Genomic DNA, 16,005 nt, shown 5'->3' on the forward strand with positions numbered 1-16,005 from the left:
TGTATGACCTTGAAAAAGTGAAGTTTTGCACCATTACTAATGTATTATTAAACTTTGTTTTCATTCATCTGCTATTGCACTAATATAGACAGTAGGTCTCAAGTAAACATTATTGCTAATTTGTTTTTCATCAAGGAAAGAAAACAATATTTTTAAATGCTGTTCAGTAACTGATTCTGCTAGAGGTCAAAAACAACAAAAACAATTCTGTACTACAGTCTGCATGAGGTCAAAGACAATTCTGTACTACAGTCTGCATGAGGTCAAAAACAATTCTGTACTACAGTCTGTATCAGGTCAAAAACAATTCTGTACTACAGTCTGCATCAGGTTAAAAACAATTCTGTACTTCAGTCTGCATGAGGTTAAAAACAATTCTGTACTACAGTCTGCATCAGGTCAAAAACAACAAAAACAATACCGTACTACAGTCTGCATGAGGTCAAAAACTACAAAAACAATACTGTACTAGTCTGCAAGAGGTCAAAAACAATTCTGTACTACAGTCTGCAAGAGGTCAAAAACAACAAAAATACTGTACTACAGTCTGCAAGAGGTCAAAAACAATAAAAACAATACTGTACTAGTCTGCAAGAGGTCGAAAACAACAAAAACAATACTGTACTACAGTCTGCAAGAGGTCGAAAACAACAAAAACAATACTGTACTACAGTCTGCAAGGTCAAAAACAATTCTGTACTACAGTCTGCAAGAGGTCAAAAACAATGAAAACAATACTGTACTACAGTCTGCAAGAGGTCGAAAACAACAAAAACAATACTGTACTGCAACAGGTCAAAAACAATTCTGTACTACAGTCTGCAAGAGGTCAAAAACAATACTGTACTACAGTCTGCAAGAGGTCAAAAACAATACTGTCCTACAGTCTTACCTCACATTAAGAGGATATTCTGGGCTGATTAATTTCTCTGAACAAAAACATGCTTGACAAGTTTAAGAGATTGTTCATTTACGCTTATTCTCAAATAAACACATATAGGATTATGTTATTACTGTCAATAAACACAATACATATTTTCACCCCATAACTTGTACAATGTATTTGCACATTTTAATGCCATCAATTGTACAGCATGACTAACTTGATGTTAAATCCATTTTAGCTCTGTAATTTTTGTGGAAGCCGTATTTTGATGGATACTGTAATTTTTGTGGGAACTATATTTTGATGGATGTTGTTCTCAGCAAATACAATGTACAGTCAAACCTGTGTTGAAGACCACATAATCAATGATGAGAACACAAGTTGGGCTTTCCATTGGTGATTTCTTAATAAAGGCTACTGTACCTTTCTAGGGACCATAACTATTCGGTATTTTCTCTCTTCCTTATAGGACTTGTCATGGAGTATGTGGTCTGCAATACACTTCATGTTCGAGATCTTGGGACGCACCAGGTACAATCTCCTGCACAGCAGAGATTATAAATGCATGACTCAGGGCAGTCAGTAGATCATAATGTAAGATCAGAATGTAATAAACAGGTCAGACAGATTAAAGGCACATAAATTCTTTGTGGAACAAAACTAAAAAAGGCTCATAGGTACAAAGGAACTGTCAAAACAAAAACATCATGGTTGATTTTATCACTTATACATTCAAATATTAAATTAATCTAAAATATAATTTCAGCCAAGGAAGATTTCATAGATTATATATGTCACATATAAAGAGATTTAAATTAATTGACATAACAAATTTGAAACTATACATACATCTGAAAGTTAAATAAGGAGGTTTGTTTAAATTTATCTTTGAATCTTCTATGCCTGAAAACTCAATACTCATTTTTATAAAGTTCTATTGCATCACTTATGACTGCATATAAGACTGAGATGTTCACAAATACTGGTGCATGTATGACTGTCCCTGATAGGTATGTTCAAGTAAAAAACTGACTGAACAATGAATATGGTAATGTATAGATTATATTGCTGGAAATATGTAATAGCTTATGATATGAAAAGTGATCCCCTGGAAATGCAAGAAATTGAAACAGCTAAAATTACTTGAAATGGCCATGCTAACAGTACATTTCTACATCATTGGCTGGTTGGCATGTTCAAGAATGACATCACACATTACAGCAAACCAAGACTTGCTCACAACAGGTAATGCAGACAATAAATTTGGACGATCAAACTTCATTAATTTTAATTGTGAATTTTGTAGGAATACATTTTATCCAAGAAATAATTTTTAATCTGTTCAACAAATATCATAAAATATGTATACTTTGAAGACTTTTTTTCCCACTACCTTAAAAATTAGCAAAATTATGTTTTGCATTAATCAAATACCTTAATCAAAATGCTTTTAGAGGGACAAAAAAATCTTTCATTTATGAGTATGATCAAACATTATCAGAGTAATTTAGATAATTCCACTGTCTTAAATTTGGTCTTCTCTAAGATAGGTTATATACCACAGTATGGCCTCTGTATGCAATACCATGTATAATTAAAATTTCTCCTTACTTTGCACATCCAACAATCGCTTTCTGAAGTAGGTCCATCTTGAAAATCTTATCCACTTCACACTCTTTCTGAAAAACCAGTAAAGCAAAGGAATTATATATTTTTTCTTTTTACACTTGGTATTAAAAGGTCATCAATGTAACCTAAAATATTTAAGAAAACACTTTTTTTCTTTCAGTCAAAGTGACCTTGACTTTGTTATTGCACAGAAACAAATTTGCTTCTTTCAGTAGCAGTAACCTTGACCTTGCAACTTTTGAACCAATATCAATTGGCTTCTTCCCATCCTGAATTGCAACTCATCCACACATGTTGGTAACTGTCGATGGTGGAAAATTTTTAAAAAAATAGTATGGAAACCACACTTCCTTTGTTCAGTTACAGTGACCTTATCCTTTTACCTTTATAACCCAAAATCAATAGGGGTCTTCCCCAGACCAAGCCTGGGTCATTTTCAAAGTTTGGTAACTGTAGATGGCAGAGAACTATAATTACTGTGTGAAAGCCAGAAGTAAAAAAATGTTGAAGATCCATGGCTGTCCGAGCTTTGAAAATCTGGTTGCGCAGCAGACTTTTCTGGTTACCCAGTAAACTATTGCAGAATTATTCAACATCTTTTATGATGTGTTTAGTTAGTCCTAATTGCATACAATACTTGTAACTCACCCTCAGTCATGCTAATGGAAAGTGATACACAAACATATTTAATGTTGCAGTTAGATATACTAAAGCGGTACCAATTAATCCATCATACTCATAATCGGGCTGATTATTAGAACAACTGGTATAATCGGTATCAGCAGAAATAATTGGTAAACGAATTTCCGAAATATAAATTCAGTCATAACATTCATCTTGACATGGCTTGAATTTTAAATCAGAATCAAACAGTGGATATTAAGGAATAAACCTTACATTTGGGGGTTAATTGAAGGACAATATATTCTAAAAAAGTAAATACTTTTTAACACAATTGCTGTAAACTACCGCTGTTTGTCTGCAGACAACAAATTATCAATACCATTCATGCACTCATCCCAATCACAGCAGCCAACCAGCCAATGAGGCTACATGTGGCTCCTGAACTTCCAGCATACACATTTTAAGACAGCTAGGCAGATTAGATAACATGTGAAATTTCCAACTACAACAAAATTTTGACTCACTATAGTTAATATGTTCTTTAGCCAGTCCTGCAATGCTGCTAATCAATGAATAGCAATCGCACACTGAAGCAGCTGAATGCTGACATACAAATATTATGCAGCATTGATATTGGTATGCCAGCACCAGCAATGTTACCCCTAGATAACCCAGCTGCTGAGCTGCTTCAGCACACAACTCGCAGGGTGGTGTGTGCATCCATCCAGCCATGTGAACAACTTAGTAGTAACTTACTTGATTTGAAACATTGTTTCAAGAGCATGAATTGATTGGATTATCAATATTGACTAGCGAATGTACACTATTAAATATACTACCAAGCCTATGCATAATGTCGAACTCGAAACACTTAAGTTTAGTCTGGAATTACTTCAAAGTAAATGCAGTCGACGAATCCAAAGCAAATTGCATACAATGCAAAGCATGCATTTCCAGAGGTGGAAAGGATTCTAAAAACTATATGACATCAAATCTTGTCCAGCACTTGCACTGCATGCACATCATCGAACATGGCCTGTTTCTGGCAGCAGCTGCAGCAACTCCTCATATTCTGACTATTGACACCATGTTGGACCAGAAGCAGCCATCTGCATTTGAAGACCTGAGAGCTATTAGTTGGCACAAAGTTATTGCAGAGTTCATGGCAGGAGATGTGCAACCATTTTCCTATGTTGAAGACATTGGATTTCGATGTCTGATGGGCAAGGCAGAACTGTGCTAGAAAATCCAAAGTCAGAAGTACTTTTACACATCTTTGATACCTGACATACATAAGGCAATACAAAGTAAGGTGTGCCTGATTTAGTTTCTACCCAATCTGACCTTAGTCTGACCTCTGATGCGTGGTCAGACCCATCCATCAGCGTAGCATTGTTGAGTCTTACAGCACACTGGCTGACGGAAGACTTTCAGAGGAAACAGGTGATTACAGCAGCAACGCCTCTCGAATCACACACAGGAGAATATTTGGTGAGCAAACTGGACAAATTATGCGAGGAATACAACCTTCCTAAAATTCATATCCATGTTCTTCTGTGTAATGGAGGTACAAACATGGTTAAAGCAATGTGTCTGGCTGAAATCGACAGCCTCAGCCGTTTTGCACACACGCTGCAGCTCGTAGTCAGTAATGGCATTCTGTTGCAACAAGCTGTGAAAGATGTTTTGGCAATCTTGCGATCCATAGTCAACAAGTTCCGGCACTCCATCCTGGAACAACAGCAGCTTGAAGGGCAGCAGGAAAAATTTGGCATTGCCCATAAGAAACTCGTCCAGGATGTCCAGACATACTGGAAGTCTACATACAATATGTTGGTTTTGTTATATGAACAAAATGAAGTCTTGGGGACTTATGCTACTCTCTATGACCTGCCTAGCCTAACATCCCAACAGTAGGTCTTGATTAGCAATATTGTGGACATGTTAGGCCAATTTGTGGACATTACCAAGGAAGTAAGTGATAGCCAAACAGCAGTATCTATCATTCATCCTATGCTGAAAATGCTCCGAATGTTGCTGGCTCGAGAGCATGAAGTGAGTCAAGGTATTCAGACAATGTGCTGTGATATGTTGATGTCATTGAACACACGCTTTGCTGATGTTGCCAGCAACAAGAAGCTTGTCTTGGCCATTGTCTTGGATCCACAATTCAAATATCACCTATTCAGTGAAGAATTACTTGTGACCAGATTCAAAGAATGGCTTAGAGCAGAATGCATCATAGTTGTGTCAGCTAACAAACAGGAGGAACCCCCAACCAAAAAACAGAAACTGAAACAAATGCCACTGAACCATTAATGTAATGTCTCTGGGATTTGTTTTCTGTGGCCTGTGACAACCCACATGGATGATGCTGTTGACACAATGCTTGATTTGTATCTGGCCAGCCCATTGTTGCCACAAGAAGACATATACGGCTGGTGGAATGCTCGCAGGTTTCAGTTCTCCTACTTGGCCAAATTAGCTAGACACTATTTGTCTGTACCAGCTTCAAGCATTCCAAGCAAGCAGCTGTTTAGTGGCGCAGGCCAGATTTTTTTTGATCTTTGTGGATCGTTACTTGGCAAGAAGGAAGAAATGTTACTGTCGCTTAAATACAATCTACCTCAACTAGGCTTTCAGTATTAGCTGCAGCCAGCGTACAGTGACATCCAACTTTAGTCTTAAAGCATGCGTATTATTAATTTTAATTATTACTGGGCTATCGTTATTAACACTGTTTAGTCTTTTACTGAAATTTAGTAATGGCGACCTGCATCATTGAACGTAAGTTAAAAGACTAGCTTAATATATTTTCATTCATTTATAACTTGAACTGGCAAACCATAAGTTTTATCAGTGTTAGTTTTAAAGTTTTTCAAGTTTCATGTTTGTGTGGTAGTTGTTTTCTATAAACAGCAATGTACCTCTTATCCGGTTTCTGTTTGTTCTTGTATAGAAGTTCAAATGCACAAGATTTTCATGATTTTAAGTTTCATATTAAACGTGCCAAAATAATGAGTTAACTTTTTACGATACAAGCAAATATGCCAAGGAAACTGGCTTAAAAGATTAAATTAAAGCTATTCCACTTGATCTTAAAAATGCAAAAAAGACTGGAATGAGTTTTTAGCAACGCTGTATCCATTAAACAGGCAAATATGCTGATCTTACATACGTTTGTATATGAAAATGCTAACTTTTTTCTGATTTCTCTTTTTGATTCCCTCATTCCTCCTTTTATCTAGCGTAGTCACTCTTCCATTTGTCTCACCCTAATCTGAACCCTGAAGATTACATTGCTTGCTCAGTGGTTTTATTAGGAATTAAACTGTGAAATTGTTTCCCAGTCAATGTTTGGGAATTATGTTTATCGTACACTGTTTCTTATGTACATACAATAAATCGGAATTGACAGACAAAGATATGAGTTCAAGGGTTGAAAAACTGCCCCCAGAGAGCCTGGAATAATTCAAAATTAACTATAATTAAATCTGATATATTTTTCTATGACAAATGTTTCATCATTAAAGTGGTCCCAGGATATCTACATTATGGTGCTGGATTTACCTCCATATAATCCGTAGTGTTGGGTGAATAATATGTCGGTAAGAGGCCACATTAATCCAGTGTCACCTATTCATTATCATATTCAGTGTCACCTATTCATTATCATATTCAGTGTCACCTATTCATTATCATATTCAGTGTCACCTATTCATTATCATATTCAGTGTCACCTATTCATTATCATATTCAGTGTCACCTATTCATTATCATATTCAATGTCACCTATTCATTATCATATTCAGTGTCACCTATTCATTATCATATTAAATATAAGTGTTAATATTACCAACACTTCTGGTAACTTCTTAAAGAAACAAGACTTGCACATATCTGTCTTTTGCCAACATACACACACCACAGTACTTTCTTTTTATCTTCAACTTGAAATAATGAATGCAAATGATCGAGTATTAAACATTTTCACTAGTCTGTCGAAGAAATCGGCACTTGGCTGAAGAGCATGTGACAATTGTTTCTGTTGTCTAACTACAGCTAGAGGAATATGGCAAGTTGAACGAAACACAATTGCTGCTGCATTCTGTATTAAACAGGATCTTGCAGTAATGGATACTGTATCAGTAAAAATCCCACATGAAAGATTTACAGCCAGTCAACAGTTTAGTCACTGGAATAAAAATAGTGTCCAATCAACCAGAACATGAATCATAACTCAGATAAACATAAAATATAGATAAATTTATGGTATGGGGTGGCACAACTGCTGGTATGCTGATGAACAACAAGAAACCATCTATAAAACTTTTAAAAAATGTATTTTCTTCTACTTCCTGCATTGCTCAGATAATTTTTTTGCAAAAGACAGGCCTACACAAAATATATTAAAAATTTTGTTTTGTGGTTTAAACACCCCTTCAAAAAGAAATTACTTGCCCTGACATAAAACCCACCTGACCAACACCTCCATATTTTTTATAAGTATGCTGACACATCACACCATCCAAAATGAAATGGTCAGTCCTTTATACATGTGGTATTGGTCATGAGACTGGACCATCTTTCACATTCTGCTGAACTGGGTCTCACAACTAACATTTCATAAATTTACATACTCAGGTGTGGTATTCTGAATAATTGCGGTATACACATCTGCTCTTGTGATCTCTGATTAGGTATCTTCAGTACTGCATTCAGGTCAGCGGGCAGATTATGTGTAGTATTTCATCATCTGTAGAAATTCTCTGAATGCTGCAAAAATCTCCATGTTTCTCAATCAAGATTGAAAACAGAAATAAGCTGGACAGATAAAAAAGAGTTTTTATTTTCATTTGAATCAGGAAAAACAATAGAGTCAAGGTTTGTAATAAGTTTATGTCATTATGTCATTGTATTGTGGATGTGTCACAATTACAGAAAACATACACTCCCTATCAATGCAATCAGCAGATTGCGGGAGGGGGCGGGGGGGCGCGACAGAAGGGCCTTTTATAAGTTACTATATTCCTAGCTAAGCTTAACTGTCAGACAATCACATAATTACCAGTTTACATATTTAACCAGTGATGCATAAATCAGCATGAGCACGGGACAATTCATTATTATTCATACAGTACCAACTAAGTTCTAATTATAGGCAACAACTGAAATACAGAAAACAGAAATACCACTGTTTCCCCTTAAAAGAACACAAACATTTTAGCATTCAAAACAATTAAGCAGATGATCCTCCTAAGGTGAAAGGACCAAACAACTGAGACCCAATATCTACCACCTTAGCGGACTGAACAGATATTTTAGTGCTTGGTCTTAGCGACATCTGTTGGATTTCATTAGTTGCCTAACTTAGTATGTAATGCCAACTAACCAATAGCATGTAATGGCAGTGCACTGTACCTGTGCCGAAAATGGTGGAGGCAACTGACTTCAAAAGGATACTTTGTTAGTTTAACATCAAAATTATGACTATGTACCAGAGGGAAGCCATTATGGGCATTTTTGAATGAGAGATATTTGTATAAACATGGTCTGACAATGGAAAATTGCTTATTAATTAGTCCATTCAAGTTGCGTGCTCCCCTTGTCTTGATCATGTAGGAAAAGTATTCAAATTTGAATAACTCAATTTTGATTGGATGCAGTGACTTGCCACCATATCCAATGAAAGTCACAGACCCGAAGCACAGAAATATCTGCTCAATACGCCAAAGTGTAGATAAGGGTATCATATTAGAAACCAGAACCTTTCAAAAACTTCAAAATAAAAATGCTGCATTTCATCAATAACCTCAAGCTTTCATTCTGGAAAATTAGATAATTTTCTGGAGCATAGGCAACTCACTTACTCTAAGGGAGAAGCCCAATCTAGAATTCTTGAGCACAGGGCATGTGGTTATCCTATTTTCTGAGCACTTAACCGATTTCAAATATATCCCGAACAGTTATGAAGACATGTGTGTCACTTTTGATTAGCAGGACTGATGATGAGTTATATGTATTTTGTGCAATTATGACTAGCTTTGTCCAATTGATTATCAATACCATGGAGACTTGTAACACTTTCTATAAGCTGGAATGATGATCATTTTATATGCAGTACTGGTATTCTTGTGGATTTTTTTCTTATTTTTTCTTGTACAATGTTGGGTTTTAATTAATGAATATGAGGTCTCATGTTGGAGAATTAACTACAGAATACAAAAGCATTTAATGGCAAGAAAGGAGGAGGGATAACACCATCTCACAAAAGGCAATGTCAACTTAAATAACTCTGTTTTTAGGTGAAATGACAGACACTGGGGTGATCATATAACCTGAATCACCCCTAACATGTACCCTGCTATGATGAATGCTTGAATAAATTACCCACCTTCAGAAAAGTAACATTGGCAATACGATCCAGTTGTTGCATTAACTTAGGATCTATCACCAGATCCTTTCGTCCACCAAACTGAAATGAGACAATTTATCATTTTAGTTGTCAAGGAAATGGTTGACTCTCTTTGTTATACTGTATATAGTTACTGGGATGATGTCATAAAGGGCCCAGTATTGATTATAATATTCAAAATAAAATAATGAATATCATCATCATTTACATTATGTCTTAAACATATTCTGATGATTTCAATGATGTTTGGACAAATATTCACAAAAAAAGAAGGTTAATTACATGTTTATCTAAATATTTTATTTTTTAATTTTATTTGGTAAGACCTGTAAACATCAAGAATAGTGGTTGTTGTTGTTGTTGTTGTGGGGTTTAATGCCATTTTTCAACACAAGATAGGCTATACATGGCAGCCAGTATTAATGATGGAGAAATAACCCGTGAAAAAACCCAGAAAGAACCATCGACCCAAAAGAAGCTACTGGCAAGCTTTCTCACATACACACACTGACCGAGCCTGAGACTCGAAACAATGCAGACAGCAGTGAGATGGCAGTGATCCATAATGGTGAGCGCTTTAGACCACTCGTCCACTCAAAGCCCACTAGAATAATGGATCCTATTGTGTTTGATTAATAAAATCAGTGCCATTCACATTTTTATCAACATGTTTATTAATAAGCAGATACATGATTTAGAAATACATATCATAACTAATATAATTAAAAACCTTTAAAAGTTAACTTTTCAACTGGATTTGATACTTTGCATTATTTTTTTTAATTATGGTATGCCATGGTAGCAGCAGCATAGCAAATTAAATGAGATGTCATGCGCAAGATATCAAAATGGAATGTGAACAATGGAAATATTTCATAAAAATGTACATACAAAAATGACAACTGTATTTTAAGCAACAGGATACCTGTCCCTACTGACACATGTATATCCAAGGACATAACCCCATGACCTCCATAACCCCAACAATTGGAATAAATTCATGACATGAAAAATATGTTAAGTAAAGCAAGTATATGATGTATTTCCAAATAGGAAAGCAAATATTTAATAAAAAAAAACAATAAAAAAGTGCACTGAAAAGAACATTATAGTGTGATTTAGTCTGGCCAAGCCTGCTTGATGGTGTTTCAGCTACACTGATATTCAAAAGATATATTTCTATTAAAGTTATTAGCACATCTGATTTATATTTTTAAAACATCATTGAAAATGAATTTTTAAAAAATATTAAAACCATTATCATAGCAACATACATGTATTGTTAATAATAAAACTAATGGAATGGTGAATAATTTCCTCAAATTAATATATCCTTACCTCTTCCACATCCACCTCCTACTGCAATGAGATAAGTCTATAGTACGAGTACAGCACATCACACATTGGAGGATTTACTTTAGAAAACATATACTTTGAATGGCACATTATGCTCCCACCCTGTGTAACAGTCCTCTATATAGGCACTAGAATGGTCAACTCTGGAGATTACCAACAAATTGGTTTCAGTGACTTAGACCTTAGATCCAGTGTAAAAGTGTGAACTTTGTAATATGTTATACCAACACATAACTGAGTGAACATTACATGGTCAGCATGACACATAGCCAATTAAGTTGATAAATGTATTTCTGTAAAGTGTTAAAGGTTCGAGACATGCTAGAATATATTGTTTTAACAAACCTTATTTGCGGTGTGATTGTTGTTTTTATCAGCATCAAGTAAATAACAGCCAGAAGGATGGATGAAGCATGTTCAATTTGGGGTCTAAGTATTGAAAAATTAGCTAGAATTGAACTAATGCAGAGAACTTTCCAGAAATCGGTTTATTAGGAAAGCACAGAAATAAGAAGAGTTACTTAAACCTGGAAAGACATCTTAATTTCCGTGGTTTGACATATTTAATCCTGATTGGCTAAGCTAAATAAGGGGGAGTGTTTCCCAGAAGTAGTTCAATATTTTAAGTATTCTCAAGCACAAAATTAATCAGTCGAAGTTTTTCTATGGAAGGGAAAAACCTTGGCTCCTAAGAAAAACAGTGAGTATCTTTTCTTGCTATGTAAACTGTCCAAAGAATGGGTGTCTGGAAGTTTGTGGAATACAGAACCTAAAGGTACAGAGAGATTCTGCTATGACAGAAGTGAGGAAGCCTTGAAAGCAAAAAGATATTTGTTTTGATCTCAAGCAGCTTATTTGATGTGAGTTTGCAATAATCTGTTTCAATTTTTTTAATTTAAATTCACATATCAATTTTCGCAGATAGAAGTTTGATAATAATTGCTTGAATTTGTTGTCTTGATTCTTATAGGAAACATGTATTCTAAGAATTTAATGCATTACTTTCATTCATTTTGAGAGAACTGAGTGAAATTTTTTGTCTTAAATTATATGAATCATGTATCTTAAGGAATAAGTATTCCTAGGTTATAGTGTGTTCAGACCAATGGAGTGTTAGTTAGCAAATAATGTAAAGACAAGAAGTGAATTTCATTGATTCATTTGTATAATTAAGATGTGAATTCTTTTAATCAATAAATCAAGTGCTGCCAGCTTCCAAATTAATCCAGTTGATGATTTATAGTTTACATCCGGGTGTACAGGTCTACTGTGTCTAGTTCATGTTATAGTTCATTTAGGGATCCTAAATAACCCTTTAAGGAGAAACACCAAACTTCTTGTACTAGGTTTTTTAATCTGCTGTTAGGCTGCAAAATAACCCATATTAATCTTAGTTTCTGTTGAATCATGATATGACAATATCTAATGTAACATAGTGGGAATAATGCTTGATCCCAGAAGTAAAAACCTGAAAAAATATTTAGGGTACCTATTTATTTATTTTAAAAAGGAATTAGCTCCATATATGCACCATACAGAGAGGGCAGAGAGCAGACAGCCAAATTACAGTTGATAACCCAAAAGAGGCTGGAAGAGAGAATGAGAGGAGCAAAAGGAATACATTAACTCTAACTGCAACAAACACTGGATTTGGAGTGACCAGCAATCAACCAGGTTAAGCAAGTATGATGGACAAATGAGTTTGACTGCTTACTCAGTCTGATGATGAAATCTGTCACACTGGTATAAACAGAATGGTTAAATGCATTTTGTAATAACATTTATGGTAATTAATTGCTAATACAATTGTATCCTTCAAGTGTCTCGTAAAAAATTATTTTTTTTAGTAAAACTGATGACATTGTTATATTTTACATATGGGTGCTCATGTTGTTCTATCCTACATCTCAACTCAGATCTCTATTCATTCCATCCATTAATTTCATATTTGTATTATCCACTCAATTCGGGCAATAACACAGTGGTTGATCATCATCTAGACAACAATAACCAACCCAACTACAACATAACATCCAGGATTGCATTCTTAATCTAAACTTACAGTGCAGAATCCTTTTTTTCTCAGACTAATCAAGCTCATTACTTCTGACCTTTATGCACCAGAATCTATAGGTTCCTTGGTAACCAAAAAGTGCAAGCCATACACAAAATGTGATCACGGAACTTAAACTGCAACAAAAGTTATTCTGCAAAAAACACTGTTCCTTGAGCCACAATGACCTAGGCCTGTACAATGATAACTCCAAAATCAACAGGTCTTTTCAATACCACATGTGCAACCCTCTACAACTTATGGTCAAGGTCTGTAATCTAGAACTAAACTGTATTATGTACACAAAAAATAAGTTCGTTTCTTTCAGTCTTTGAACTTTGATCCTAAAATCTATAGGCTCTTTCTTACTCAATATGTATATCACCAACAAACTCTGGTGTAGGTACATGATCAAGAACATAAATTTTTGTTCAGAAACTATTTATCTTTCTTCAGTTGCAAGGACCTTTGCTTTTTCAATTCAAAATCAGTAGGATTCTTCCTTACTCCAACTTCCTGTCATTGACAAAGTTTGGTCCATTATGAAGAACTAATGCTATGGACACCATTTTTGATTCATAAACTCATGCTGAACACAACAATGTTTACAAATCGTCTGCTTCACAATTTAAACAATGCAAAAAAATTGGTGACAACTGGCATTCTTAGACAGAAATTGTTTTTACTCATTGGGGGCCCATTATGGTGTATTATCAGACTAATAAGTTTTATTGCGGTGTTCTTAGATCAGTAGTACAGGCAAGTTAATAGAGCCTGACATCCCTTCAGATATAAATGAGGTGTTTTCTAAACATATGGCATAAAATTAAAGTTTATGAGGGTTTGGGCTACTATACTATATACAAACGTATATCATAAATCATACTTTTTGAATAGATTTATTACAAATCAAGAATATAAAATATTTATTAAATTTGTGAATTTTTACTGTTGAAATTTTGTTATTAAATGCATTGGTTTAACATATTATTTATTGAATAGTTTTTTTCTTTTCACTTTGATACTGTACAATCAATGATCATGGTATTTATCAGTTGCTGTGGTAATAGGACATTCTCTTTAGAGCACCTCCCATTAGATATCACCTCTAAATATCCAGTACTTTGTCAGTTCCATTGATCAGGAAGCAAAATCATTTACTCATGACATATGAACCACATAATGATTAGTGATGCTGAAGAATAAAAATGAAAATGTAAACATAGTGAACTTTTGGGGGGTATGTTTTCTGGTAGCCCTACAATGTAAGATACATCACCCAATATTTTTGTTCTGGGGAGTGATGGGTCTTACGGCCTAAATAACAGCTATGTATATCATGTTTTGATGTTGACTAACACTGTAACGAAAGTCAAATTTTCAGGAATATCACACATAAATTGCAACCAATAATGATGCTTTCATAAAGTAATGTTATAATGTTTTTGTCAGACTTTACTTACCCTAATGTCTTTTCTCTAATAAATTCAAATTCTCACAAAAGAAATGGACCTCTTTTCAAGTTTCATTGGCTGGAAAGCGATGAAAGCAAGGAATGCCAAAATCGAATAAAAATATATTATGCCTATTGGAACTGTAAGCAACATTTCATTTCGTTCAAGAAACATACCCCCACATGAACCTACTTAAACATAATTCAGCATACCTCAACTACAATCGCATTGCAACAAATTCAAATGTATGTCAGTGGAACATGAAAATATGTCCATTTGCTTGTGTCATATTTTCTTTTCGCCAGGATAAAGACAGCACAGTAAGTATATTAACTGCACATAAATTAGTGGAAGAGTGTCCATATAGGCTGCCAAGTGTGTGAGATGTTCCTGAAACTTTGACTACTCATTCTGATGTCAACCGACATCGGAACACGTTATACAAGGCCATTATTTGGAAAGTAAGACATAGCACTAAAACAAAAACATGTGCTATGTCTTACACTGTAGGACTAGTTTTCTGGTAAACAAGATTATAAGTAGAATTTACAAACCAGAAGCCTTGAATACATTTCAGCCACAAGAACAATCCAGAAAACAAAGACATACCTTAAAATGTGTAAGTTTAGACCAAAACTGAGTGTCTGGAAACAATTGTAGGCTATATACGTGGAAATGAATGCCGCCACCTTTGGCTGAACCCAAAACTACCCTCTTGAAAAAAAATAAAAGCACAACTCAATAGATACTGGCCACTTTAGACAATAGCTGTAATATAATTATCATGCATACATTACACACGACGATGATGAAATAAACTTAGAAGAACACATCACAGAGTTGAAAGAAGAAGCTACCAAACGCCAAGAGGATATGTGTGTATGTAGTGTTCCCTCGAAAATAGGTACATAACCTATTTTCGATATCTAACGCAGAAGTTTGTCTCTAGAAACACGTTTCGATCACTATTTTTTACTCTTTCGAAACATTTAATTACGCAATACGTACAGAATTCATTACTCTCTTTAACTCAACTCTAGACTCTTCACGAAGCCGAAATACGTTCGGCGTCGACGAACTGGAAGCCGCCATATTGTAACTGATAACGTAATTGTTTGAACTTAACTCCTAGACAGATTACGATCAGGTACGGATAATAGAAACAGACATAGCAACTACCCGTCCATATTTTTAAATATATGCATATAAAATTACTTCAGGTATGAATGATATATTTTTATTAAAATAAATTCGCATTTTATGCGAGTTAAAAACAATGTCGTACATTTTATTACAAATTTTACATTTTCACTTTGCATTACAACCTATTTTGTAGTTCAAAAGCCCCACAATAATTACATAATTATTTAATAATAATTATTATAATTAATTGTTTAAAAAAAAGTGTCCCGTTATCATTCAGGTTAATATATCCGTGCTGAATCTCCAGCTAGTGGCATTTTTGTGTGCAAAAGATAAGAAAAAATATCTCCCGAGTGGTGTGGATTGGAATCCAGCTCAAGGAATAATACGCTTGTTCGCAACGTAGAATGAACATGGGTTGAATACATGTGCATTTATACAAAGC

General features: G+C 34.7%; 1 protein-coding gene across 1 annotated transcript in view; it reads right to left on the reverse strand.

The window, feature by feature from the left end:
* LOC149802092 (vacuolar protein sorting-associated protein 33B-like) overlaps positions 1-15,518 on the reverse strand; it is an 88,969-nt gene extending 73,451 nt beyond the window's left edge. Inside the window, exons 1-4 of the mRNA XM_089956490.1 lie at positions 15,426-15,518; positions 9,534-9,614; positions 2,498-2,565; positions 1,310-1,427 (exon numbers count right to left, since the gene is read on the reverse strand). Of these exons, the coding sequence (XP_089812616.1) occupies positions 1,310-1,427; positions 2,498-2,565; positions 9,534-9,614; positions 15,426-15,509 (351 nt within the window). The 5' untranslated portion in view covers positions 15,510-15,518. The remainder of the gene's footprint in view (positions 1-1,309; positions 1,428-2,497; positions 2,566-9,533; positions 9,615-15,425) is intronic.
* Between the last annotated feature and the right edge of the window lie 487 nt (positions 15,519-16,005).

The sequence above is a fragment of the Sinohyriopsis cumingii genome, chromosome 4, assembly GCF_028554795.1.
Source record: "Sinohyriopsis cumingii isolate HCF-2022 chromosome 4, ASM2855479v2, whole genome shotgun sequence".
NCBI lineage: Eukaryota > Metazoa > Mollusca > Bivalvia > Unionida > Unionidae > Sinohyriopsis > Sinohyriopsis cumingii.